We start from the raw sequence: 20804 nt of genomic DNA on the forward strand, positions 1-20804 counted from the left end.
ACGGATAGTCTTTAATCAGCTGGATAGCCTTTAGTAAAGCAGCTGGATATTCTTTAGTAAAGCAGCTGGATAGCCTTTAGTAAAGCAGCTGGATATTCTTTAGTAAAACAGACGGATAGTCTTTAATCAGCTGGATAGCCTTTAGTAAAGCAGCTGGATAGCCTTTAGTAAAGCAGCTGGATATTCTTTAGTAAAACAGACGGATAGTCTTTAATCAGCTGGATAGCCTTTAGTAAAGCAGCTGGATATTCTTTAGTAAAACAGACGGATAGTCTTTAATCAGCTGGATAGCCTTTAGTAAAGCAGCTGGATATTCTTTAGTAAAGCAGATGGATAGTCTTTCCTAAAGCAGCTGGACAGTATTTAGTAAAGCAGCTGGACAGTATTTAGTAAAGCAGCTGAATAGTCTTTAGTAAAGCAGCTGGATAGTATTTAGTTATGCAGCTGGATAGTATTTAGTAAAGCAGTTATATATTATTTAGTAAAGCAGCTGGATAGTCTTAGTAAAGCAGTTATATATTATTTAGTAAAGCAGCTGGATAGTCTTAGTAAAGCAGTTATATATTATTTAGTAAAACAGCTGGTTAGTCTTTAGTAAAGAGGTTATATATTATTTACTAAAGCAGCTGGATATTCTTTAGTAAAGAAGTTATATATTATTTAGTAAAACAGCTGGTTAGTCTTTAGTAAAGAAGTTATATATTATTTAGTAAAACAGCTGGTTAGTCTTTAGTAAAGAAGTTATATATTATTTAGTAAAACAGCTGGTTAGTCTTTAGTAAAGAAGTTATATATTATTTAGTAAAACAGCTGGTTAGTCTTTAGTAAAGAAGGTATATATTATTTAGTAAAACAGCTGGATATTCTTTAGTAAAGAAGGTATATATTATTTAGTAAAACAGCTGGTTAGTCTTTAGTAAAGAAGTTATATATTATTTAGTAAAACAGCTGGTTAGTCTTTAGTAAAGAAGTTATATATTATTTAGTAAAGCAGCTGGATATTCTTTAGTAAAGAAGTTATATATTATTTAGTAAAACAGCTGGTTAGTCTTTAGTAAAGAAGTTATATATTATTTAGTAAAACAGCTGGATATTCTTTAGTAAAGAAGGTATATATTATTTAGTAAAGCAGCTGGACAGTATTTAGTTAAGCAGCTGGATAGTATTTAGTAAAGCAGCTGGACAGTCTTTGGTAATGGGCTCCCGATGTCACGTTCTGACCTTAGTTCCTTTTTTATGTCTTTATTTTAGTTTGGTCAGAGCGTGAGTTGGGGTGGGCATTCTATGTTGTTTTTCTATGTTTTGTTCTGTTGTTCTATTTCTATGTGTTTGGCCTAGTATGGTTCTCAATCAGAGGCAGGTGTCAGTCGTTGTCTCTGATTGGGAGCCATATTTAGGTAGCCTGTTTTCCTTTGTGTTTTGTGGGTGGTTGTTTCCTGTGTCTGTGTTTGCACCATACGGGACTGTTTCGATTTTCGTTTGTTCATTCACTTTGTTATTTTGTATTTTTGTTGTGTTCAGTTTTATATATTAAAATGGACACTTACCACGCTGCGTATTGGTCCGATCCTCGCTACTCCTCAGACGAAGAGGACGAGAACCGTTACACCCGAGTGGCGCAACATTCTAAGACACTGCATCTCAGTGCTAGAGGCGTCATTACAGACATCCTGTTTCGATTCCAGGCTGTATCACAACCGGCCGTGATTGGGAGTCCCATAGGGTGAAGCACAATTGGCCCAGCGTCGTCCGGGTTTGGCCGGTGTAGGCCGTCATTGTAAATAAGAATTTGTTCTTAACTGACTTGACTAATTAAATAAAGGTTCCATTTAAAGCCGGGGGTTAGAAAAGAGGATAGAAGCAAGACAACACTGGCTATCTTGAAGAGAAAAGCCTGGAAAGAGATCCTCGCTCTGGGACAAAACAACCATGTAACTTATCCCTCCCTCCTCCATCCCTCCATACCAGCCCCCCGGGCAGACACACAGACACCACTACTAGGGCGAGGGGGAGAGGGTATTTGGGCTGGGCCTTTCAGGCTCATCCATGCGGATGGGAGGACATTATCAGAGAATTAGACAGGGAATAATGCCTGTTTCTCTCCTACAGCCTTCAGCCTATACAGACACACTGATTACAACATAGCAGCAGCACCGGACCAGACCAGGGCTAACCCTGCATTCCTTATAGCTTTGGTGCTCTACGGCTGTAGCATATTGTAGGGATTGTCCCTTCATTCCTTACACAGTATCAGTGGAGAAGATGACCATAGGGTGGATCATAGCCTGGTTTTTCTTTTAGTGAGGTACTATGACTGTAGCATAGACTGGTTGGCTTCATTCTACACCTACATGACAGTTGAATTGAACTGAATTGAAGAGGGCTGTCCAAGGCAAGTATAATTTGTCACAGAGTTTTCTTATTTTTGATTGTATCACTGCACAGCCTTGTAGATGAGCAGGAGTGGATTGAGGGAGTGCATTGATGACCAGAGTGTTGTGGGTTAACGTATGTAAATATTGTCTAAATTAGGAAACTTGAGTCAAATCCAAGAAGTGGTCCAAAAAAGCACTTGCTAAGCAAAGATATTACTGTCTGCTACGCCAACATGTAACCCCTCTCTTTCCCCCTTCTCTTACTCACTCTCTTCTGTCTCTTCTATCACTCCCTCTCCCTCCATCTCTCTCCTGATGGGCCTATAAAACCTCCAGTGTCAGCCCTTTCCTCCACCACATCACCGCCATGCAAATGAAGAGAAGAAGAGGAGACAGACAGGAAGAAAGAAACAGCTCATCAGCACACCACACACACTTTCACTCACACAGTGACAGACCCAAGCATACACCCACATTATGCACACCCACACACACGCACACACCCACACACCCACACACCCACGCACACACACACACACACACACACACACACACACACACACACACACACACACACACACACACACACACACACACTTTTACTCACACAGTGACAGACGCAAGCATACACCCACATTATGCACCCACACACCCACGCGCACACGCACACACACACACACACACACACACACACACACACACACACACACACACACACACACACACACACACACACACACACACACACACACGGGCGCACAGTTGCACACACACGCTTGAGCGCCCATAGACAGACAGACGAAAAGACAGACAGACACTGTCACTTTTATGATCGAGCATCAAAATCAGAACTATTCTCACCGTTCTCACACTATCCCATAATATCTACGACAAGCACATATCTACATGGCAACAGACTAAAAGTAAGCTCTTTCGGGAAACATAAATATTTCCCTGAACATTTCCCTGACAGGGTGAACACAAACAGCGGTGTTTCCTGAGCCTGTGTATACAAACCGTGTATATAAACCAACCACACGTGTTGGACTATAAAACAACACAGGGCAACCACCTCTTTCTTTATACCTTCCATCTTAGCTCCAGGTGTTGGACACACAAGGTCCAGTTTCCTTTTTCACAATGGCGATTACAGCAACTAGTGGCCATCTGGGGAAAGTATGTGATCGAAGTCTATGAGGGACTAATGACCATGAGGTTCACAATGGTGTGTATGTGTGACACTCCAGCATTCCAACTACCTCCACAGACAGGTGCAGGCCCTGGCCTCCCTCCAAACCACCTGGAGGATGGCTACCTTCTGGGGCGGTGCCACACACACACACACACACACACACACACACACACACACACACACACACACACACACACACACACACACACACACACACACACACACACACACACACACACACACACACACACACACACACACAAACCACCTGTTGGGAAGTCAATACATATTGACCTCGGGGCAATTAACATGTAATCAGTTCATCATGTAACCTATTCAACTGAGTAAGTAAGCCAGGAGAGGGATTGGAATTCGGGGGGAACAAATGTGTAATCACCTTAAGAAGAACCGGAGATCTACTGTGATTGATCTATTTAAGTTGTTTAGCTCGGGTCTTTGTTGTAAGTCTGCAGTGGTTGTACAGTGAATGTGACAGTATGGATTCCCTGGGGCCTATGGGGTTATATAGCTGTGTGTCTACTGTCTGGTTGTTATTCAGATGGCTTTTGGTGCTGTATCCATCTCTTCATAATGGCTCATTTTAAAGCGTGTCTGAACTGTAAATTATAATTACACAACAAAGGGCGATCAATCTCTCAATATTTTTTATCCATAACATGACCAAACTGGTGTTCAAAGTGTTCAGTTCTGTAATGTCAGAGTCCTTTCATGTCAGGTCACACAGGGACGTGAGCATGTGAAGTAGTATTTCTTCTCTGTCCGACTCCTGGCCACTCAACCCTAACCAGCTTGACTGCTTCGAAGGAGAAGCGGCCCGAAACATCCTGCAACACCAAGACGTTCCATTAAAACCTATTTGCTGTCAACACAGCTGCTGCTACTTCCGTACTTAAACATAGACAGTGCATTCGGAAAGTATTCAGACCCCTTGACTTTTTCCACATTTTGTTACATTACAGCCTTATTCTAAAATGGATTACATTTTTTTTTAAATGCCCTCATCAGTCTATACACAATACCCCATAATGACAAAGCAAAAACAGGTTTAGACATTTTTGCTAATTTATCACAAATAAAAAACAGAAATACCGTATTTACATAAGTATTCAGACCTTTTGCTATGAGACTAAATATTTAGCTCAGGTGTATCCTGTTTCCATTGATCATCCTTGACATGTTTCTACAACTTCATTGGACATGATTTAGAAAGACACACACCTGTCTATATAAGGTCCCACATGATAGTGCATGTCAGTGCAAAAACCAAGCCATGAGGTCAAAGGAATAGATGAACAGAGCAAAGTACAGAGAGATCCTTGATGAAAACCTGCTCCAGAGCGCACAGGACCTCAGACTGGGGCCGAAGGTTCACCTTCCAACAGGACAACAACCCTAAGCACACAGCCAAGACATTGCAGGAGTGGCTTCAGCACAAGTCTCTGAATGTCTTTGAGTGGCCCAGCCAGAGCCTGGACTTGAACCCGATTGAACATCTCTGGAGAGACCTGAAAATAGCTGTGCAGCGACGCTCCCCATCCAACCAGACAGAGAGGATCTGCAGAGAAAAATGGGAAAAACTACCCAAATACAGGTGTGCCAAGCTTGTAGTGTCATACCCAAGAAGACATGAAGCTGTAACCGCTGCCAAATGTGCTACAACAAAGTACTGAGTAAAGGGTCTGAATACTGAATACATTTGTAAAAATGTCTAAAAAACAGTTTTTGCTTTTTCATTATGGAGTAGATTGATGAGGGCGAAAAATGTAATCCTTTTTAGAATAAGGCTGTAACGTAACAAAATGTGGAATTCAAAGGGTCTGAATACTTTCCGAATGCACAGTATGTCAACTATCTGTAAAACCTTGCCCCTCCACCCTAGTCACGTGATGGGGTAGTCTGCAGCGCTGAAGGTAATGAAGAAGTCCCAGCTCCAGTCGGTCATGGTGATCAGGTCTGACATGCTGCTAGCCCCTACCCCCCACCGTCCTCACCCCCTACCCCCCTGTCACCTCCACCCCAGTCACCTGATGGGGTAGTCTGCAGCGCTGAAGGTAATGAAGAAGTCCCAGCTCCAGTCGGTCATGGTGATCAGGTCTGACATGCTGCTAGCCCCTACCCCCCACCGTCCTCACCCCCTACCCCCCTGTCACCTCCACCCCAGTCACCTGATGGGGTAGTCTGCAGCGCTGAAGGTAATGAAGAAGTCCCAGCTCCAGTCGGTCATGGTGATCAGGTCTGACATGCTGCTAGCACCTACCCCCCACCGTCCTCACCCCCTACCCCCCTGTCACCTCCACCCCAGTCACCTGATGGGGTAGTCTGCAGCGCTGAAGTTAATGAAGAAGTCCCAGCTCCAGTCGGTCATGGTGATCAGGTCTGACATGCTGCTAGCCCCTACCTCCCACCGTCCTCACCCCCTACCCCCCTGTCACCTCCACCCCAGTCACCTGATGGGGTAGTCTGCAGCGCTGAAGTTAATGAAGAAGTCCCAGCTCCAGTCGGTCATGGTGATCAGGTCTGACATGCTGCTAGCCCCTACCTCCCACCGTCCTCACCCCCTACCCCCCTGTCACCTCCACCCCAGTCACCTGATGGGGTAGTCTGCAGCGCTGAGGTTGATGAAGAAGTCCCAGCTCCAGTCGGTCATGGTGATGAGGTCTGCCATGCTGCGGAGGTACATGGTGAGCAGGCTGGCACCGCCCCAGATGGTAGCCATCCTCCAGGGTGTCACCCTCACGTTGGGGTACTGGGAGGCCAGGGCCTGCACCTGTCTGTGAAGGTAGTTGGAGCGCTGGAGGGGGAGAGAAGAGGAAGAGTTTAAAATGTTTCAAACTCATTCCACGGAGGGCCAAGTGTCTGCAGGTTTTTTCTACACCCTTGAACTTGATTGATGAATTAAGGTCACTGGTTAGTAAGGAACTCCCCTCACCTGGTTGTCTAGGTCTTAATTGAAAGGAAAATCCAAAAATCAGCAGACACTAGGCCCTCCATGGAATGAGTTTGACACCCCTGGTTTAAGACAATATCCTACGTATAAGATAATGGTATAGACCAGGGCTCTCCAACCCTGTTCCTTGAGAGCTACTGTCCTGTAGGTTTTCACTCCAACCCCAATCTAGCACAATTGATTCCAGAGCTGGTCCTTGATGTTCTGCCACCATAGGCAAGACCAAAACATACACGTGTATGATTGGTGATCCGGACAGGACCAAAAACCAAAGTCTGTGGAAATCAAGGCTGGTCCGGAACTGCACCCCAAAAATATGTCCAAAAGGCGTCTGCGTGGGTCTATGATTACTGAGGTGTAGCCTACAGTGTTGCCTGAAATGGAATTTTATGAATGTCCATCTATGTGGTAAGCCTACCGTTATGGGGCGGCAGGTAGCCTAGGTAGCCTAGTGGTTAGAGCGTTGGACTAGTAACCAGAAGTTGACAAGGTAAAAATCTGTCGTTCTGCCCCTGAACAAGGCAGTTAACCCACTGTTCCTAGGCCCACATTGAAAATAAGAATTTGTTCTTAACTGACTTGCCTAGTTAAATAAAGGTAAAATAACATTTGTTGAACACCATAAAACCACATCCGGACAGGTCCAAAAGACAACGGCTCGTGCTTACTGGGGTGTAGCCTACCATGTCGGCCAGCAATGTAATTTTATGAATGCCCATCCATGTGGTAGGCCCACAGTTTGTAAAACAGGCTGTTGCATTGGCTTTATTAGTTCTGAATCCTGTGACGAATCAATTTGGCTATGTATGCTCTGAATTTTAGCTAGTAGCTTCCCAACTTTATCAGGAGTTATCACAAACCTATTTGCAATGTGTTTACACAGCGGGGAATACAGAAGTAATTATTTTTTCGATATGATCAGCTTGTCAAAAATGGACGGATACAAACTTGAAACCGCTGATCATGACAATGTGGTGAAACTCCTGGACAACAGTTGTGAGTCCATATTGTCCATCTTACTTTGACCAGTCCAGTTTTTAGGATATGTCGTTTGTTAACATGACAACTCTTTTTGTATTTGATTGAGCACCAATTAGGTTAGGCTATTTGACCGTAGAAACCTACATGAGGTTAAAAGTGTCCGTTTCAGTACATTGTCATACATTTTATCTCCAGCCTGTAGGCTATAGAAGGCCACATACATTTTCTACCATATTCTATATCTGCTACGTTGAAAGAATTTGTCATTGTTTTTGGGTAGAATTATGTGAGGCTTTATTTGTTGTTGTTGGAGTTGCGTCTTGGTCAGTTTAGCTCAGAAAATGCCGCCCTAGTCAATCTGCCGCCATAGGCTGGTCTATATGTATATAGTAGTAGTGTGAGGTGGTAGATGGTAGTCTATAGTCTGGTCTATATGTATATAGTAGTAGTGTGAGATGGTAGTCTATAGTCTTACCTGGTCTATATGTATATAGTAGTAGTGTGAGGTGGTAGATGGTAGTCTATAGTCTATAGTCTGGTCTATATGTATATAGTAGTAGTGTGAGGTGGTAGATGGTAGTCTATAGTCTGGTCTATATGTATATAGTAGTAGTGTGAGATGGTAGTCTATAGTCTTACATGGTCTATATGTATATAGTAGTAGTGTGAGGTGGTAGATGGTAGTCTATAGTCTATAGTCTGGTCTATATGTATATAGTAGTAGTGTGAGGTGGTAGATGGTAGTCTATAGTCTGGTCTATATGTATATAGTAGTAGTGTGAGGTGGTAGATGATAGTCTATAGTCTGGTCTATATGTATATAGTAGTAGTGTGAGGTGGTAGATGGTAGTCTATAGTCTGGTCTATATGTATATAGTAGTAGTGTGAGATGGTAGTCTATAGTCTTACCTGGTCTATATGTATATAGTAGTAGTGTGAGGTGGTAGATGGTAGTCTATAGTCTATAGTCTGGTCTATATGTATATAGTAGTAGTGTGAGGTGGTAGATGGTAGTCTATAGTCTGGTCTATATGTATATAGTAGTAGTGTGAGATGGTAGTCTATAGTCTTACATGGTCTATATGTATATAGTAGTAGTGTGAGGTGGTAGATGGTAGTCTATAGTCTATAGTCTGGTCTATATGTATATAGTAGTAGTGTGAGGTGGTAGATGGTAGTCTATAGTCTGGTCTATATGTATATAGTAGTAGTGTGAGGTGGTAGATGATAGTCTATAGTCTGGTCTATATGTATATAGTAGTAGTGTGAGGTGGTAGATGGTAGTCTATAGTCAGGTCTATATGTATATAGTAGTAGTGTGAGGTGTGGTAGATGGTAGTCTATAGTCTGGTCTATATGTATATAGTAGTAGTGTGAGGTGGTAGATGGTAGTCTATAGTCTGGTCTATATGTATATAGTAGTAGTGTGAGGTAGTAGATGGTAGTCTATAGTCTGGTCGATATGTATATAGTAGTAGTGTGAGATGTGGTAGATGGTAGTCTATAGTCTATAGTCTGGTCTATATGTATATAGTAGTAGTGTGAGGTGGTAGATGGTAGTCTATAGTCTATAGTCTGGTCTATATGTATATAGTAGTAGTGTGAGGTGGTAGATGGTAGTCTATAGTCTATAGTCTGGTCTATATGTATATAGTAGTAGTGTGAGGTGGTAGATGGTAGTCTATAGTCTATAGTCTTACCTGGTCTATATGTATATAGTAGTAGTGTGAGGTGTGGTAGATGGTAGTCTATAGTCTGGTCTATATGTATATAGTAGTAGTGTGAGGTGGTAGATGGTAGTCTATAGTCTTACCTGGTCTATATGTATATAGTAGTAGTGTGAGGTGGTAGATGGTAGTCTATAGTCTGGTCTATATGTATATAGTAGTAGTGTGAGGTGGTAGATGGTAGTCTATAGTCTGGTCTATATGTATATAGTAGTAGTGTGAGGTGGTAGATGGTAGTCTATAGTCTGGTCTATATGTATATAGTAGTAGTGTGAGGTGGTAGATGGTAGTCTATAGTCAGGTCTATATGTATATAGTAGTAGTGTGAGGTGGTAGATGGTAGTCTATAGTCTATAGTCTGGTCTATATGTATATAGTAGTAGTGTGAGATGGTAGTCTATAGTCTGGTCTATATGTATATAGTAGTAGTGTGAGGTGGTAGATGGAGTCTATAGTCTGGTCTATATGTATATAGTAGTAGTGTGAGATGGTAGATGGTAGTCTTTAGTCTGGTCTATATGTATATAGTAGTAGTGTGAGGTGGTAGATGGTAGTCTATAGTCTGGTCTATATGTATATAGTAGTAGTGTGAGGTGGTATATGGTAGTCTATAGTCTGGTCTATATGTATATAGTAGTAGTGTGAGGTGGTAGATGGTAGTCTATAGTCTGGTCGATATGTATGTAGTAGTAGTGTGAGGTGGTAGATGGTAGTCTTTAGTCTGGTCTATATGTATATAGTAGTAGTGTGAGGTGGTAGATGGTAGTCTATAGTCTGGTCTATATGTATATAGTAGTAGTGTGAGGTGGTATATGGTAGTCTATAGTCTGGTCTATATGTATATAGTAGTAGTGTGAGGTGGTAGATGGTAGTCTATAGTCTGGTCGATATGTATGTAGTAGTAGTGTGAGGTGGTAGATGGTAGTCTATAGTCTGGTCTATATGTATATAGTAGTAGTGTGAGGTGTGGTAGATGGTAGTCTATAGTCTGGTCTATATGTATATAGTAGTAGTGTGAGGTGGTATATGGTAGTCTATAGTCTGGTCTATATGTATATAGTAGTAGTGTGAGGTGGTAGATGGTAGTCTATAGTCAGGTCTATATGTATATAGTAGTAGTGTGAGGTGGTAGATGGTGGTCTATAGTCTATAGTCTGGTCTATATGTATATAGTAGTAGTGTGATGTGGTAGATGGTAGTCTATAGTCAGGTCTATATGTATATAGTAGTAGTGTGAGGTGGTAGATGGTAGTCTATAGTCTGGTCTATATGTATATAGTAGTAGTGTGAGGTGGTAGATGGTAGTCTATAGTCTGGTCTATATGTATATAGTAGTAGTGTGATGTGGTAGATGGTAGTCTATAGTCTGGTCTATATGTATATAGTAGTAGTGTGAGGTGTGGTAGATGGTAGTCTATAGTCTTACCTGGTCTATATGTATATAGTAGTAGTGTGAGGTGGTAGATGGTAGTCTATAGTCTGGTCTATATGTATATAGTAGTAGTGTGAGGTGTGGTAGATGGTAGTCTATAGACTTACCTGGTCTATATATATATAGTAGTAGTGTGAGGTGGTAGATGGTAGTCTATAGTCTGGTCTATATGTATATAGTAGTAGTGTGAGGTGTGGTAGATGGTAGTCTATAGTCTATAGTCTTACCTGGTCTATATGTATATAGTAGTAGTGTGAGGTGTGGTAGATGGCCTTGAAAAGTCTCTGGAACTGTCGTGAGGCTCTGCCGTGGACCACCAGGACGAAGGCTATCCTGACGGGGGCCGACGGTGGGCCCTCTGACGAGTCCTCCTCCCACACCACGTTGGCATTGGCCTTACCTGAACAACACAACAATACCGTACAGAGACAGGTTGTTAGTCATTCATACAGAGAATAAAACATGTACCTGTATGTAGAACTCTCTGACGAGTCTTCCTCCCAGACGCTGGCAATTGCCTTACGTGGACAGAATAATAACACACACATTAGGTTCATCGTCTATACTTCATACACTGGAAGGTATACTGAACACGAGGCGCAGTAACTCCAAGGTTACTGAGCTGTTACTGTGCATAGTATGAAGAAGAAGAAGCATGTCACAAGGAGATGAGTGTCATTCACTATGTGACCATAGAGTTCTTTGAACCATGACTAGCAAGGCCACAAGATAGGAATAGGAATCCTAGAACCATTCCTTTGGGTTTGGGGTGGAGTTCGCTTGATAGTGTGTCATCATTGCTCTCTACCACACTCCCAGAATAAGACTTGGAAGTAAGTAGACAATGACTATTCCAACTCACAACCACACAATCAAACAATTCCAGCTCTCTCCAGAAACCATTCAAAAAGCCACACGGATTCATATAGTGGTTTCTTTCCTTCTAATAGTAAACGCCTTAAAAAAATGATTTCCGCTCAGAGCCTCTATCTTGGTCTTGTATTGTGTTCTCCATCAGCAAATAAGTACGAGGGGAATACAATCCAGCACCATTATTACATATGGTGGTTGTTTAGTGTTCACAGGGCCTATGGAATTACAGGAAACACAGAGCTTTATTGAGACGTTATGTTTGTTGACGACAGAGAGGACAAGGTTGTTCAGGAGATAATGACAGTAATCTCGTCCTCTGTGTTGTGAGGGAAGGGGACTTGGTTTCCCAGAGGGCAGTGGTGGACAATGTCACGACTCGCTCTGGTCCCTGGATGGACAGAAAAGAGGGGAGAAGATGGTGGGTGCTTTCACCCTCTTAGGGTGTGCTGTCCCTGAGGTAAAAAGACTACAAGGCGCCCCTCCCGGTTCTTCCCTGTGTCTACAGCAGCGGGGGACGTGGTAAGTGTTTCAACCCCCTTAGTGTATGCTGTCCCAGGGGTAAAAAGATCACAAGGTGCCCCTCCCCTTCTGGCTCTTTCTTCCCTGTGTCTGGACAAGCTAGGATCCTACTGTAATTATCTCAATTGAAGGGCAGGACCTTTTGCTTGCTTGTATTTAAAGCCTAACAACAGGGGCGGGGCTACAGACATGCTCCCGTGACTCCAATTGGCCATGCCTTCTGCCCATCACTCAATCAGCCAATTCCCCCCAGGAATTATTGTTTTATTCATAGTTTGGCTACTATGAATCCTGCCTATTAATATGGAGTTTTGAATGTGAATGTGGTTGGAAAAGTGTGAGTGTGAGTGTGTGTGTGTGAAAGACGGAGTGTGTGTGTGTCTGTGTGTGTGTTACTATGAAGCCTGGCTGTGCCTATGGGATATTGAATGTGAATGTGGTTGGTTGCAAATAACTATAAATACTAGAATGGGCATGCCCCATTCAAGTTAATGGATCTGTGATTGGTTATTCTATTTCTATGGTTGGTTGGCTGGTTGGTTAGTTAGTTGACAGTGTTGGGTGAAAATGTTTCTGGAGTGGCACACACACACACACGTTTTGTATTTCTATACAAAATACTATTTTCCCTTACCCCTAACCCTAAATCTAACCCTAACCATAAACCTTACCCCGTAACCCAAATCCTAACCCTACCACTAACCCTACTCCTAATTTTAAACCCTAACCCTAAACCTAACCCCTAACCTTAAAATAGCCTTTGTCCTCCTAGAGACGGGAGAATTTTCCTTGTTTTACTATCCTTGTGGGGACTTCTGGGAATTTTAGCTCCCCACAAGGATAGACGAATCAACACACACACACAGTATCAGATTGAACAGTAATTGGTAGGCAGCTCGGGAGGTTCACTGGCTAGGATGGCACTAGGCTAATTGGCGCAGCGCTTCACCAAGCACTTTGAGGCTTGTGATATGCTAGCTAGCTGAACTAATGAGCCAATGTGTTGTGTGTCTCTACACCTACAGGGACGAGATAGGTCTAAAAACGCCAGACTCTGCCACATCCCTCTTTTTCCTCTCTCCTATCGCCATCAATCTTTAAAACTGCATCTCCCTCATCTGCTATCAGCACTCTCTCTCTCCATCATTTCATTCCTCTCTCTCTCTCTCTCCTTCATCTTGTGTAACTTCTGCAGCTCATGGCCGTCCATCTCAACCAGTCATGCGAGAGGTTGGAAGAGGAGAGGAGCAGAAATGTCCTTTTAGTTTCCAATATTAAAGTCCTTTAATGCAACATCTGCTCAGTACCAACGAAGGATCCAACTAAAGTCTCACCTGACTGAGTATAACTATCTTGTACTTCGTTCTAGATGTAGGTCTTATAGAACAGAAATGCGGTTTTATTTTTTAATCAGCAAACAAGTGAATAAGCCTCGAATGATGTTACCTGCTACGTATTTAGGGGTGACCGAACATGCAAGGTTATTGGCTGACAACTGACATCAACCAATGATGATGCCAGTTCCATCCCACATATTACAACCATGTAGACATTAGACAATAGCCCAGCTAGCATATAGAGGCTCTGCTAATGCTAACATATACCCTCTCATATCCTATGGAGCCGGCGCTAACAGCTACGCGCTAACCCAGCCAACTCTTCAAGGACAGAATACCGATGAAATCAAATTGGACAATTTGTAGCTAACAAGGTTAGTGTCTCAAATTCAGATTGGTGCTTCTGAGACATGGGGAGAGAGCGAGAGGGAGAGCTAACAAGGTTAGCGCCTCAAATTCAGATTGGTGCATCAGAGACATAGAGAGAGAGAGAGAGAGAGAGCGAGAGAGCGAGAGAGCGAGAGAGAGAGAGAGAGAGAGAGAGAGAGAGAGAGAGAGAGAGGGAACAACATTGTGGCAGACGACAGAACAGACAGAGGGAGTGAAAAAGAAAAAGTGATTTAATTTAGCCGTCCGTGTTGTTACACGACGCCGCCAGGAATAAGCCCTTTTCAATTTCCCCCGTCTCCTTTGATCAAACTGTCAGTTGGAGTGGGATGACGATGGTGAGTCTAGGGCAGGGCTGCCCAACCCTCTACCTGGAGATCTACTGTCCTGTGGGTTTTCAGTCCTACCCTCTTCCTGGAGATCTACTGTCCTGTAGGTTTTCAGTTCAACCCTAATTTAGCATATCTGATTCAGCTAGTTAAGGTCTTGTTGATCAGCTAATTAGTAGAATCAGGTGTGTTAAATTAGGGTTGGACTGAAAACTCACAGTATGGTAGATCCCCAGGAAGAGGGTTGGACTGAAAACGCACAGGATGGTAGAGCTCCAGGAAGAGGGTTGGACTGAAAACTCACAGGATAGTAGATCCCCAGGAAGAGGGTTGGACTGAAAACTCACAGGATGGTAGAGCTCTAGGAAGAGGGTTGGACTGAAAACTCACAGGATGGTAGATCCCCAGAAAGAGGGTTGGACTGAAAACTCACAGGATGGTAGATCCCCAGGAAGAGGGTTGGACTGAAAACTCACAGGATGGTAGATCCCCAGGAAGAGTGTTAGCAGCCCTGGTCTAGGGAGACGACATGAGCATATTCACTGATAGACAAGCGTTGGTTTACATCTTGGGGAATATGTATCCTCGCTTACATTGCTGTACAGAACAAAGTTGCACAGTCATGGTGGACTCACAAGGTGCAGTCATGGTGGACACACACGGTGCAGTCATGGTGGACTTACAAGGTGCAGTCATGGTGGACACACAAGGTGCAGTCATGGTGGACTTACAAGGTGCAGTCATGGTGGACTCACAAGGTGCAGTCATGGTGGACTCACAAGGTGCAGTCATGGTGGACTCACAAGGTGCAGTCATGGTGGACTCACAAGGTGCAGTCATGGTGTGTTGGCACCCTATTCAAAGGTAGTGCACTTATAAGTGACTATGGTGCAATTTCAGACGCAACCACTGGAATAGTCCCAGATAGACAAGCATTACCTTCCATCTTCTGGAAGTGTAGCCAGTAGTGTCCAGTAGCCTACAAGGTTACACAGTCATTGTGGGTGCACAGTGTCTGGTTATGTCTGGCCAGATGTCCATGTATCGTTCTGGCTTTTTCTCCTTTCCTCCACATGTCCTCCATACACTCCTGTGTGTGTGTGTGTGTGTGTGTGTGTGTGTGTGTGTGTGTGTGTGTGTGTGTGTGTGTGTGTGTGTGTGTGTGTGTGTGTGTGTGTGTTGTTTCTTTAAACATTGATGCGTGGTCCTCACCGATGGTGGCAAGCTCACAGATTTTGCTTACAGGAGACTTCTGCCAACCTGCAGATGTTCAACCAGTCTACTTGTAAAAGTGTGTGTGTGCGGTGTGTGTGTGTGTGTGTGTGTTTGTGAGTAAGAAAGAGAGAGAGAGAGAGAGAAAGAGAGAGAAAGGAAGAGTTTGTGCGTTCCTGTGTGTATCCGTCTGTCTGTGTGTGGTTGTAAGTGTGCATGTGCATATGTGTCTGTCTGTCTGTCTGTCTGTCTGTCTGTCTGTCTGTCTGTCTGTCTGTCTGTCTGTCTGTCTGTCTGTCTGTCTGTCTGTCTGTCTGTCTGTCTGTCTGTCTGTCTGTCTGTCTGTCTGTCTGTCTGTCTGTCTGTCTGTCTGTCTGTCTGTGTGTGTGTGTGTGTGTGTGTGTGCGCGTGCGTGTCAGTCTGTGTGTGCAAACTTGCATTTCTGTGGCCAGCTTGGCTGAACAGAATGAAAATTGGAAAGCAATTTGGTGTACATACAAAAAGTGTCTTCCATTCTCTCGCACAAATTTCTCATCAGCCAAGAAACACATTTCTTGCCTGACTTTGATATTAATTAGAATTATTAGCAGTAAAACAACAGGAAGTGTAGTGTGCGTGTGTGTGTGTGTGTGTATCTCTGTGTGTGTGTGTGTGTGTGTGTGTGTGTGTGTGTGTGTGTGTGTGTGTGTGTGTGTGTGTGTGTGCATACATCTGTGTGTGTGTATAAATGTGTGTGTGTGTGTGTGTGTGTGTGTGTGTGTGTGTGTGTGTGTGTGTGTGTGTGTGTGTGTGTGTGTGTGTGTGTGTGTGTGTGTGTGTGTGTGTGTGTGTGTGTGTGTGTGTGTGTGTGTGTGTGTGCGTGCATAAATGTTTGTGTTTGTGTGCCTAAGTCAAAACAGATTTTATTTAAGCTTCAGGGGATATTGTATTTTCCTGCTGTAAAAAGAGAGGGAATATGTTCTAAATGGCTCCCTATTCCCTACATAGTGCACTACTTTTGAGCAGAACCCTATGAGCCCTGGTCAAAAGAAGTGGACGATAAAGGGATTAGAGCCATTTGGGACTCAAACATTGACAGTACATACACAGGCCATGACGACAAAACAAACAACATGTTTCAGAATAGCCTCTATCAAGCTGTCACACGATGATTACACTATTACTATGATTGACTAACAAACAGAATGTTCTAGCAATTGTTTTTATATAATATGAAAGAGTATCTGGTCAAATATGCTCGAGTGTACCACACCCAGTATACCAAACTGTTCACATCCAGTATACCAAACTGTTCACATCCAGTATACCAAACTGTTCACATCCAGTATACCAAACTGTTCACATCCAGTATACCAAACGGTTCACACCCAGTATACCAAACGGTTCACACCCAGTATACCAAACGGTTCACACCCAGTATACCAAACGGTTCACACCCAGTATACCAAACTGTTCACATCCAGTATACCAAACGGTTCACACCCAGTATACCAAACGGTTCACACCCAGTATACCAAACTGTTCACATCCAGTATACCAAACGGTTCACACCCAGTATACCAAACTGTTCACATCCAGTATACCAAAACGGTTCACATCCAGTATACCAAACTGTTCACATCCAGTATACCAAACGGTTCACACCCAGTATACCAAACTGTTCACATCCAGTATACCAAACGGTTCACACCCAGTATACCAAACTGTTCACATCCAGTATACCAAACGGTTCACACCCAGTATACCAAACTGTTCACATCCAGTATACCCAAACGGTTCACACCCAGTATACCAAACTGTTCACATCCAGTATACCCAAACGGTTCACACCCAGTATACCAAACTGTTCACATCCAGTATACCCAAACGGTTCACACCCAGTATACCAAACTGTTCACATCCAGTATACCAAACGGTTCACACCCAGTATACCAAACGGTTCACACCCAGTATACCAAACTGTTCACACCCAGTATACCAAACGGTTCACACCCAGTATACCAAACTGTTCACATCCAGTATACCCAAACGGTTCACACCCAGTATACCAAACTGTTCACATCCAGTATACCCAAACGGTTCACACCCAGTATACCAAACTGTTCACATCCAGTATACCCAAACGGTTCACACCCAGTATACCAAACTGTTCACATCCAGTATACCAAACGGTTCACACCCAGTATACCAAACTGTTCACATCCAGTATACCAAACGGTTCACACCCAGTATACCAAACTGTTCACATCCAGTATACCCAAACGGTTCACACCCAGTATACCAAACTGTTCACATCCAGTATACCCAAACGGTTCACACCCAGTATACCAAACTGTTCACATCCAGTATACCAAACGGTTCACACCCAGTATACCAAACTGTTCACATCCAGTATACCAAACGGTTCACACCCAGTATACCAAACTGTTCACATCCAGTATACCCAAACGGTTCACACCCAGTATACCCAAACTGTTCACATCCAGTATACCAAACGGTTCACATCCAGTATACCCAAACGGTTCACACCCAGTATACCCAAACTGTTCACATCCAGTATACCAAACTGTTCACATCCAGTATACCCAAACGGTTCACACCCAGTATACCCAAACGGTTCACATCCAGTATACCAAACTGTTCACATCCAGTATACCAAACTGTTCACATCCAGTATACCCAAACGGTTCACACCCAGTATACCAAACTGTTCACATCCAGTATACCAAACGGTTCACACCCAGTATACCAAACTGTTCACACCCAGTATACCAAACTGTTCACACCCAGTATACCAAAACGGTTCACATCCAGTATACCAAACTGTTCACATCCAGTATACCAAACTGTTCACACCCAGTATACCAAACTGTTCACATCCAGTATACCAAAACGGTTCACACCCAGTATACCAAACTGTTCACATCCAGTATACCAAACGGTTCACACCCAGTATACCAAACTGTTCACATCCAGTATACCAAACTGTTCACATCCAGTATACCAAAACGGTTCACACCCAGTATACCAAACTGTTCACATCCAGTATACCAAACGGTTCACACCCAGTATACCAAACTGTTCACACCCAGTATACCAAACTGTTCACACCCAGTATACCAAAACGGTTCACATCCAGTATACCAAACGGTTCACACCCAGTATACCAAACTGTTCACACCCAGTATACCAAACTGTTCACATCCAGTATACCAAACGGTTCACACCCAGTATACCCAAACGGTTCACGCCCAGTATACCAAAACGGTTCACATCCAGTATACCAAACTGTTCACATCCAGTATACCAAACTGTTCACACCCAGTATACCAAAACGGTTCACACCCAGTATACCAAACTGTTCACATCCAGTATACCAAACTGTTCACACCCAGTATACCAAACTGTTCACATCCAGTATACCAAACGGTTCACACCCAGTATACCAAACTGTTCACACCCAGTATACCAAAACGGTTCACATCCAGTATACCAAACTGTTCACATCCAGTATACCAAACTGTTCACATCCAGTATACCAAACTGTTCACATCCAGTATACCAAACTGTTCACATCCAGTATACCAAACTGTTCACATCCAGTATACCAAACTGTTCACATCCAGTATACCAAACTGTTCACACCCAGTATACCAAACTGTTCACATCCAGTATACCAAACTGTTCACACCCAGTATACCAAACTGTTCACACCCAGTATACCCAAACTGTTCACACCCAGTATACCAAACTGTTCACATCCAGTATACCAAACGGTTCACACCCAGTATACCAAACGGTTCACACCCAGTATACCAAACGGTTCACACCCAGTATACCAAACGGTTCACACCCAGTATACCCAAACTGTTCACATCCAGTATACCAAAACGGTTCACATCCAGTATACCAAAAGGTTCACACCCAGTATACCAAACTGTTCACATCCAGTATACCAAACGGTTCACACCCAGTATACCAAACGGTTCACACCCAGTATACCAAAACGGTTCACACCCAGTATACCCAAACTGTTCACATCCAGTATACCAAACGGTTCACACCCAGTATACCAAAACGGTTCACATCCAGTATACCACTGTTCACATCCAGTATACCCAAACGGTTCACGCCCAGTATACCAAACTGTTCACATCCAGTATACCAAACTGTTCACATCCAGTATACCAAACGGTTCACACCCAGTATACCAAACGGTTCACACCCAGTATACCAAACGGTTCACACCCAGTATACCAAACGGTTCACTCCCAGTATACCCAAACTGTTCACATCCAGTATACCAAAACGGTTCACATCCAGTATACCAAAAGGTTCACACCCAGTATACCAAACTGTTCACATCCAGTATACCAAACGGTTCACACCCAGTATACCAAACGGTTCACACCCAGTATACCAAAACGGTTCACACCCAGTATACCAAACGGTTCACACCCAGTATACCAAAACGGTTCACACCCAGTATACCAAACTGTTCACACCCAGTATACCAAAACGGTTCACATCCAGTATACCAAACTGTTCACACCCAGTATACCAAACTGTTCACACCCAGTATACCGAAACGGTTCACACCCAGTATACCAAAACGGTTCACACCCAGTATACCCAAACGGTTCACATCCAGTATACCAAACTGTTCACACCCAGTATACCAAACTGTTCACACCCAGTATACCGAAACGGTTCACATCCAGTATACCAAACTGTTCACACCCAGTATACCCAAACGGTTCACACCCAGTATACCCAAACGGTTCACACCCAGTATACCAAACGGTTCACTCCCAGTATACCCAAACGGTTCACTCCCAGTATACCCAAACTGTTCACATCCAGTATACCAAAAAGGTTCACACCCAGTATACCAAACTGTTCACATCCAGTATACCAAACGGTTCACACCCAGTATACCAAACGGTTCACACCCAGTATACCAAAACGGTTCACACCCAGTATACCAAACGGTTCACACCCAGTATACCAAAACGGTTCACACCCAGTATACCAAACTGTTCACACCCAGTATACCCAAACGGTTCACACCCAGTATACCCAAACGGTTCACACCCAGTATACCAAACGGTTCACACCCAGTATACCAAAACGGTTCACACCCAGTATACCAAACGGTTCACACCCAGTATACCAAAACGGTTCACACCCAGTATACCAAACTGTTCACACCCAGTATACCCAAACGGTTCACACCCAGTATACCAAAACGGTTCACACCCAGTATACCCAAACGGTTCACACCCAGTATACCCAAACGGTTCACACCCAGTATACCAAACTGTTCACACCCAGTATACCCAAACGGTTCACATCCAGTATACCCAAACTGTTCACATCCAGGAACAGCCTGCTCTCCAATCATTCCCCATACTACCACCCAGCCTCAATTCCTCTAAACCTTTGCAATGTGAGCATAGCTAAGTGATAGTT

General features: G+C 43.5%; 1 protein-coding gene across 1 annotated transcript in view; it reads right to left on the minus strand.

Annotated features, from left to right (window-relative positions):
* Positions 1 to 20804, minus strand: part of LOC120033056 (xylosyltransferase 1-like) — a 126225-nt gene that overhangs the window by 41933 nt on the left and 63488 nt on the right. Inside the window, exons 4-5 of the mRNA XM_038979343.1 lie at positions 10903 to 11075; positions 6177 to 6379 (exon numbers count right to left, since the gene is read on the minus strand). Coding sequence (XP_038835271.1) covers positions 6177 to 6379; positions 10903 to 11075 — 376 coding nt within the window. The remainder of the gene's footprint in view (positions 1 to 6176; positions 6380 to 10902; positions 11076 to 20804) is intronic.

Source organism: Salvelinus namaycush, chromosome 39, assembly GCF_016432855.1.
Source record: "Salvelinus namaycush isolate Seneca chromosome 39, SaNama_1.0, whole genome shotgun sequence".
NCBI lineage: Eukaryota > Metazoa > Chordata > Actinopteri > Salmoniformes > Salmonidae > Salvelinus > Salvelinus namaycush.